Raw genomic sequence first — 9,089 nt, 5'->3', positions numbered from 1 at the left:
TGGGCACACTTTTTCAGGCCAGCCACAATGGACGTACAAAACGTATATTCCGGTTTGTGTGTAATAAATCCATATTATGAGTAATAAAAAAATAAAAATAGACTTCTATTTAGCTAGCTACATGCCTTTGACTCTGTACTGCTAAGCATTAGCAGAAGCCTAATAGTACTGTCTTTGCTAATGTTGTTTACAATTACACAGCGGTTGCCAGGGAAACCAACGACGTGTGAACCGCAAAGCATGATGGGCTGAAATAAAATGCAGCAAGAAATACCAGCAAAAGCTGCGAGGGATTGACCAATAACTACACCGTGTGCATAACGGTTAGCCAATAGGATATATGTGCGATCGTGTCTTCTGGCAGTTACACACCCACATTACTTTTTGTCCACCACTTAGCGGGAGTTGTAGCTGTGAAATCAAGCGTCCATATAGCGGAGACAACCGGCGTTGGATAATAAGGTAAAATTAATTGTTAGGCTATTATGAACTCTCCTTCATTTTTTTAGTTAGTGTAGGTGGTCTAGGAATAATTTGCGATCTGAGTTGATAATTACAGTTGAACCCGCTAGCTATTTGCGTCTGAGTGGCACACAACAGGCGTCATTAATTAATCTTCTACAAGCTAGCCCACTAACGGCAGCTAGCTAGTTCATGTTAGATTGCCAGCCCGATATTAAGTTACATTACGACATCTAACATAATATCATTAATGACTTGTTTGCAAGGTGGCACCCATGGAGATCCTATTAAATTACTAGAGGGGGCATGTGAATCCCAAAAAGTTCCAGAATGTGGTGAAAAATGGCAGCCATATTGGTCAGGGAGAAATCAAAACCAGTCTAATTTTAATGAATGGCAGAGGCATAATCCTCCTGCTTTTACTTATGCAGGAAAATAAAAGTAAAGCATGCGATATAAATTCTGTAATAAAATGTGTCAACCTAAAATATTGTAAGTTAATAGAAAAATCATACAGGTTTTATATCTACACTTCGTGTGTGTATCTATATCGACAGACCATAAATGGATACATTTGTCTAATTAGAAAGGTGTGTGTTTATTATGATACAACACCAGTACTTGTTGCATTATTTTACAACTTGTCCAGTGCTGCTTTCATATGCTAGTTGGATCTCGGAAACTCAAAAATGTCCAACTTGCTAACTGCATGTACATATACACTTGCCATGTGCAACCAGTTAGCAACTCCCTGACCAAAATGGCTGACTTTTAGCCCATCATAAGACGGTTAAAGCCAATTTCTAGTATTGTAATTACTAATTTTATGATAGCACCTGTCTTACGAATTTAAAGGAAAACATTAATGTTTGCAGCTTGCAAAGTGTAAGTTATTATGCTAATTTTAACTTGACTGATTTCGGGAAATGGTGAGTTATGGTTTTTGTTTCGTTTGAAATAGCAAAAATGTTGCTTGACAACTTGAATAGATTGGAGAAGATGAGAATTCTAGCTATACAATAGTGGTGAGGAGGAGTCTACCGTGTCCGGATGCGATTTCACCATTAATTTTCTCTATCCAGGGTACAGTCAAACATCGTTTTACGATTGAGAGTAACAGCTGATTTCGAGGATGTATATAGATTTGCTCTCCTTAAATAAATACACAACATGACCAAAAGTATGTGGACACCTGCTTGTCTATCATCTCATTGCAAAATCATGGGCATTCATATGGAGTTGGACCCCTTTTGCTGCTTTAACAGCCTCTGCTCTTTTGGGAAGGCTTTCCACTAGATGTTTGAACTAGAGCTCGACCGATTAATTGGAATGGCCGATTTAATTAGGGCCGATTTTCAACTTTTCATAACAATCGGAAATCTGTGTTTTTGGACACCAATTTGGCCGATTTAAGAAGAAGAAAAAATATTTTTTTACACCTTTTATTTAATCTTTATTTAACTATGCAAGTCAGTTAAGAACACATTCTTATTTTCAATGACGGCCTAGGAACGGTGGGTTTACTGCCTCGTTCAGGGGCAGAACGACAGATATTTACCTTGTCAGCTCGGGATTCAATCTTGCAACATTACAGTTAACTAGTCCAACGCTCTAACCACCTGATTATATTGCACTCTGCGAGGAGCCTGCCTGTTACGCGAATGCAGTAGAAGCCAAGGTAAGTTGCTAGCTAGCATTAAACTTATCTCATAAAAAACAATCAATCAATCATAATCACTAGTTAACTACACATGGTTGATGATATTACTAGTTTATCTAGCATGTCCTGCGTTGCATATAATCGATGCGGTGCGTTTCGTTGCTCCAATGTGTACCTACCCATAAACATCAATGCCTTTCTTAAAATCAATACACAGAAGTATATATTTTTAAACCTGCATATTTAGCTAAAAGAAATGCAGGTTAGCAGGCAATATTAACCAGGTGAAATTGTCACTTCTCTTGCGTTCATTGCACGCAGAGTCAGTGTATATGCAACAGTTTGGGCCGCCTAATTTGCCAGGATTTTACATAATTATGACACAACATTGAAGGTTGTGCAATGTAACAGGAATATTTAGACTTATGGATGCCACCCGTTAGATAAAATACGGAACGGTTCCGTATTTCACTGAGAGAATAAACGCCGTGTTTTCGAGATGATAGTTTCCGGATTCGACCATATTAATGACCTAAGGCTCGTATTTCTGTGTGTTATTATGTTATAACTAAGTCTATGATTTGATAGAGCAGTCTGACTGAGCGATGGTAGGCAGCAGCAGGCTCCTAAGCATTCATTCAAACAGCACCTTCCTGCGTTTTGCCAGAAGCTCTTTGCTGTGCTTCAAGCCTATCAACTCCTGAGATTAGGCTGGTGTAACCGATGTGAAATGGCTAGCTAGTTAGCGGGGTGCGGGCTAATAGCGTTTCAAACGTCACTTGCTCTGAGACTTGGAGTAGTTATTCCCCTTGCTCTGCATGGGTAACGCTGCTTCGAGGGTGGCTGTTGTCATTGTGTTCCTGGTTCGAGCCCAGGTAGGAGCGAGGAGAGGGATGGAAGCTATACTGTTACACTGGCAATACTAAAGTGCCTATAAGAACATTCAATAGTCAAAGGTTAATGAAATACAAATGGTATAGAGAGAAATAGTCCTATAATTCCTATAATAACTACAACCTAAAACTTCTTACTTGGGAATATTGAAGACTCATTTTAAAAGGAACCACCAGCTTTCATATGTTCTCATGTTCTGAGCAAGGAACTTAAACGTTAGCTTTCTTACATGGCACATATTGCACTTTTACTTTCTTCTCCAATACTTTGTTTTTGCATTATTTAAACCAAATTGAATATGTTTCATTATTTATTATTATTATTATTTTTTATTTTTATAAATTCTCCCCTTTTCTCCCCAATTTTTGTGGTATCCAATCGCTAGTAATTACTATCTTGTCTCATCGCTACAACTCCCGTACGGGCTCGGGAGAGACGAAGGTCGAAAGCCATGCGTCCTCCGAAGCACAACCCAGCCAAGCCGCACTGCTTCTTTAACACAGCGCTCCTCCAACCCGGAAGCCAGCCGCACCAATGTGTCGGAGGAAACACCGTGCACCTGGCCCCCTTGGTTAGCGCGCCCGGCCCGCCACAGGAGTCGCTGGGGAGTGAGATGAGACAAGAATATCCCTACCGGCCAAACCCTCCCTAACCCGGACGACGCTAGCCCAATTGTGCGTCGCCCCACGGACCTCCCGGTCGCGGCCGGCTGCGACAGAGCCTGGGCGCGAACCCAGAGACTCTGGTGGCGCAGCTAGCACTGCGATGCAGTGCCCTAGACCACTGGCCACCCGGGAGGCCGTTTCATTATTTATTTGAGGCTAAATTGATTTTATTGGTGTATTATATTAAGTGTTCATTCAGTATTGTTGTAATTGTCATTATTACAAATACATTTTTAAAAATCGGCCGATTGAATCGGTATCGGCTTTTTTGGTCCTCCAATAATCGATATCGGCGTGGAAAAATCATAATCGGTCGACCTCTAGTTGGAACATTGCTGCGGGGACTTGCTTCCATTCAGGCACGAGTGTTAGAAAGGTCTGGCACTGATGTTGGGCGATTTAGGCCTGGCTCGCAGTCGGCGTTCCAATTCATCCCAAATGTGTTTGATGGGGTTGAGGTCAGGGCTCTGTGCAGGCCAGTGAAGTTCTTCCACAACGATCTTGACAAACCATTTCTGTATGGACCACGCTTTGTGATCGGGGACAATGACATGCTGAAACAGGAAAGGGCCTTCCTCAAACTGTTGCCACAAAATTGGATACACAGAATCATTTAGAATGTAATTGTATGCTGTAGCAGTAAGATTTCTCTTCACTGGAACTAAGGGGCCTAGCCCCAACCATGAAAAAGCCCTAGAACATTACTGTTCCTCCACCAAACTTTACAGTAGGCACTATGCATTGGGGCAGGTAGGGTTCTCCTGGCATGTGCCAAACCCAGATAGTGAAGCGTGATTAATCACTCCAGAGAACGCGTTTCCACCAACCACAGCCGACGCTTGGCATTGCGCGTGGTGATCTTAGGCTTGTGTGTGGCTGCTCGGCCATGGAAACCCATTTCCTGAAGCTCTCGAGGAACTGTTATTTTGTTGATGTTGCTTCCAGAGGCAAGTTTGAACTCGGTGGTGAGTGTTGCAACCGAGGACATACTATTTTTATGCGCTTCAGCACTCTGCGGTCCTGTTCTGTGAGCTTGTGTGGCCTGCCACTTTGTGGCTGAGCCGTTGTTGCTCCTATATGTTTCCACGTCACAATAACAGCACTACAGTTGACTGGGGCAGCTCTAGCGGTGCAGAAATTTGACCAACTGACTTTCTGGAAAGGTGGCATCCTATGACGATGCCATGGTGAAAGTCACTGAGAGCTTCAGTAAGGCCATTCTACTGCCAATGTTTGGCTATGGAGATTGCATGGCTGTGTGCTTGATTTTATACACCGGTCAGCAACGGGTGTGGCTGAAATGGATGACTCCACTAATTTGAATGGGTGTCCATATACTATATGTTTATGTACACTGCTCAAAAAAATAAAGGGAACACTTAAACAACACAATGTAACTCCAAGTCAATCACACTTCTGTGAAATCAAACTGTCCACTTAGGAAGCAACACTGATTGACAATAAATTTCACATGCTGTTGTGCAAATGGAATGGACAAAAGGTGGAAATTATAGGCAATTAGCAAGACACCCCCAAAAAAGGAGTGATTCTGCAGGGGGTGACCACAGACCACTTCTCAGTTCCTATGCTTCCTGGCTGATGTTTTGGTCACTTTTGAATGCTGGCGGTGCTCTCACTCTAGTGGTAGCATGAGACGGAGTCTACAACCCACACAAGTGGCTCAGGTAGTGCAGTTCATCCAGGATGGCACATCAATGCAAGCTGTGGCAAAAAGGTTTGCTGTGTCTGTCAGCGTAGTGTCCAGAGCATGGAGGCGCTACCAGGAGACAGGCCAGTACATCAGGAGACGTGGATGAGGCCGTAGGAGGGCAACAACCCAGCAGCAGGACCGCTACCTCCGCCTTTGTGCAAGGAGGTGCACTGCCAGAGCCCTGCAAAATGACCTCCAGCAGGCCACAAATGTGCATGTGTCTGCTCAAACGGTCAGAAACAGACTCCATGAGGGTGGTATGAGGGCCCGACGTCCACAGGTGGGGGTTGTGCTTACAGCCCAGCACCGTGCAGGACGTTTGGCATTTGCCAGAGAACACCAAGATTGGCAAATTCGCCACTGGCGCCCTGTGCTCTTCACAGATGAAAGCAGGTTCACACTGAGCACATGTGACAGACGTGACAGAGTCTGGAGACGCCGTGGAGAACGTTCTGCTGCCTGCAACATCCTCCAGCATGACCGGTTTGGCGGTGGGTCAGTCATGGTGTGGGGTGGCATTTGTTTGGGGGGCCGCTCAGCCCTCCATGTGCTCGCCAGAGGTAGCCTGACTGCCATTAGGTACCGAGATGAGATCCTCAGACCCCTTGTGAGACCATATGCTGACACATGCACATTTGTGGCCTGCTGGAGGTCTATTTTTTTGAGCAGTGTATATATAATATATACGTGTGTGTCATCTGATTTATTCGTTTTAGACTCTGAATTGTTTAATCAAACATTTTGCCACCAGCTCCTGATTTAGCCTACTGCTCACATGTGCACTACGCCTGAGCTTGTTTTCCCTGGCTAAACTAGCTGGCTTGCTGAACTCTGCTAGTTTTCATCCTCATTGTCAAACTTCATAAATGCTGCACCCTCAACTTCAAAACTCCTTTGGTAGTTATACGATCAGGTAATTAAGAAATTACCTGGAAAGAAACTTTACAATTAAATATATGTTTTGTTGAATAGTCATGACTGTTTTGAGATAAATGTCCCAAGACAACAGTAGCGAAAGATATCATTGCTTTGCCGACACAGCCAGATGTGTACAGTCTTGTACTTGTAACCTTTTTTCAACTTACTATTGTATTTGTTGATTAAATCTGACATTTATTGAGTAATCCAGAAATGTCACGAGTTAATTGACATGAGATCTCGAGAAAATATATAAACTATACAGATCGCATTTACTACAATGAATGGCTAAATTACTTCCGGACACTAAGGGTCCAGAGCTCACCTTCCTCCTCACCACTCTATTAGAAGTGTATCCATAGAAACTACACAGAGCGCGGTTGCCATGCCATGTGCCAGTCATTATTTAACTGGTATTTGCACAGCAGTAAGCCACGGTTGGTTAGCCAGAATGAATTCCGACCCTACTCTTGCTTACAGCTGCGCTAAGGTTCGGACAGGCTGCATGTTTAGATTAAGACACCGCGGAGCTGGCTCAAGACATGGCTCGGAAAACGTACCTCAATCCAGGGATGCGAAATGCGGTGTACTCCGATTTGTCCAATTCACTGTTACACCGAGAAGATTGAATGAATGCTACTCTAGCAGTTGTTTTACTTCTGTGTAACAGTTGGGGTAATGGGACAATTCGGAGTACACCTAATTTCTCACCCCTGGGTTGAGTGAGGTATGTTTTCCAAGCCATATCCTGCTCTGCGGTGTCTTGCTGGCGCCAGTAAGCAAGCGTGGGGTTCGGAATCTATTCTGGCTATTGCTTGGTGTGTTAAGCGCTGATCTGAAGATGTTAGCTAGTGGATGATGAGTCTTAACACGCCAAGTTCTTTCTAGAAGTGTTTAGTGAGTAGCGTTTAAAATGCTGGGTGAGCCCAGGTTGAACCCTATCATTCTGTGCTGTTGGTTAATACCGTGCTGTTTTGGTTTCCTAGGGCAACCATGTCTGACAGAAAAGCAGTCATAAAAAATGCCGACATGTCAGAGGAGATGCAGCAGGATGCAGTGGAGTGCGCCACGCAGGCTCTGGAGAAGTACAACATCGAGAAAGACATCGCCGCATACATCAAGAAGGTACCCACCCCAGACTTACCTATTCAATAACTATCATGGTCTGTGGCTGAATGACTCCCTGCCTATTCCCCATACAGAGCAGTGTGACTCTTGCCAAAAGTTACTCTCTGGGGGGATTGATTCATTCTGTGGCTATCCATATTTTATGATTGTCTAAAATATCGTTCAATGCTCAAACGATTTGTTGAATTGCATACATGGGGAAAGGGATGTTATCCCCAGGCTTTGGTATAACATTGAGTTCAAGTAGTCCGACCTTCATTCTAACTAATGTTAGCTACCTGATTTACTGGTTAACTATAAATCTAAGTCAAATTGTATGACATTTACTACAGTGGTGCAGGGTCACTGGATTGTAAAAAATTTAACACTGCTGTCTTGTTGATCCCTGTTAATCATGCATTCCTGTCTCCGCCCCTCCAAGGAGTTTGACAAGAAGTACAACCCCACCTGGCATTGCATTGTAGGGAGGAACTTTGGCAGCTACGTGACCCATGAGACCAAGCACTTCATCTACTTCTACTTGGGCCAGGTGGCCATCCTGCTCTTCAAGTCTGGCTGAGGAGCCAGCCGCCCCAGCCCCTTTAACATCAACTGACCATTAAATATTGACTGACTCAACAGAAAGGCTCTATCATTCCTGGTCAACGGGAACCACCTTTCTGTGCTGCTTTCTACCATTTTGTTCCTTTGTTTAAAGAAAATACCTGGCCATGTGAGAGAAATGAAACACTTGTATTTATGTTTTCTATTGCAGTAGATTGTCACTAATTTGATTTTAAATAAAAGCGATATCATTTGGCTTTCTGGGGTTACCCGATGTAGTTTATTTTAGCTATGTGTTCACCTACTATGAAGCATCTTGAGGTCCATCATCCAAATGTATTGAATGACAGCACTGATTGAAGGGAAATGGGTTTCTCCTGATAACCAGAAACTACATGTGGGACCAGGCTTTAAATATATTCTCATCCCACTTGAAAATGAATTACATTAGCCCAGGTAAATATTGGTCACAATGAAAAGGTGATAATCGTCCAAATAATTCACATTGCCAAAACTTTAGATGGCATGAGTCAATTATAGCTAGAACAGCAAAAAGGACTTGTGGTGCAAAGTACCCAGCTGGCATACTTGAGTAAAAGTAAAGATACATTAATAGAAAATGACTCCCAACGGTAAAAGAGAAAGTCAAAAAGTAAATGGAATTGCTCAAATGTACTTAAGTATCACGTAAAAGTATAAACCATTAAGGTATTAAGCAAACCAGACTGCACCATAAGACTGATAGCCAGGGGCACACTTGTGAGTCAGCCAGATCAGAAGCAGTTGGGATGACCAGGGATATTAAGTGTGAATTTGTCAGTGGAACACATCCCTGACACCCAAAAGTACATTTTCTTTAGGAATGTAGTGAAAAATATAAAGTACTTAAGGCAATGCAGCCAAGTGACTGGTAGTGACCCCTTTGTGATTAAAAAAAACCTGGTCCAGGGAGCGTAAATCTAGTCTGGCCCATGCTAAAAATGGCCACCCTTTCTACAACAAAAGATGGTAACTTACTGTCAATGCAACTGTATGCTGAGCATTTATGCAACTCAACATCGTTTGACTAGTCTAGCACAACCTACCAAACTGTTCCATCGTAAATACA

At 43.1% G+C, this 9,089-nt stretch overlaps 1 protein-coding gene across 1 annotated transcript; it reads left to right on the top strand.

Annotated features, from left to right (window-relative positions):
* Window positions 1–325: 325 nt before the first annotated feature.
* Window positions 326–8,238, top strand: LOC129853718 (dynein light chain 1, cytoplasmic-like). The gene is made up of 3 exons (XM_055920062.1): window positions 326–462; window positions 7,297–7,435; window positions 7,860–8,238. The coding sequence occupies exons 1-3, from the start codon at window positions 341–343 to the stop codon at window positions 7,995–7,997; spliced, it is 399 nt and encodes a 132-aa protein (XP_055776037.1). The 5' UTR covers window positions 326–340; the 3' UTR covers window positions 7,998–8,238.
* The last annotated feature ends 851 nt before the right edge of the window (window positions 8,239–9,089 follow it).

Source organism: Salvelinus fontinalis, chromosome 4 (assembly GCF_029448725.1).
Source record: "Salvelinus fontinalis isolate EN_2023a chromosome 4, ASM2944872v1, whole genome shotgun sequence".
In the NCBI taxonomy this organism is placed as follows: Eukaryota; Metazoa; Chordata; class Actinopteri; order Salmoniformes; family Salmonidae; genus Salvelinus; species Salvelinus fontinalis.
Note: the sequence above shows the minus strand (reverse complement) of the source record. Positions and strands in the feature narration are given on the sequence as shown.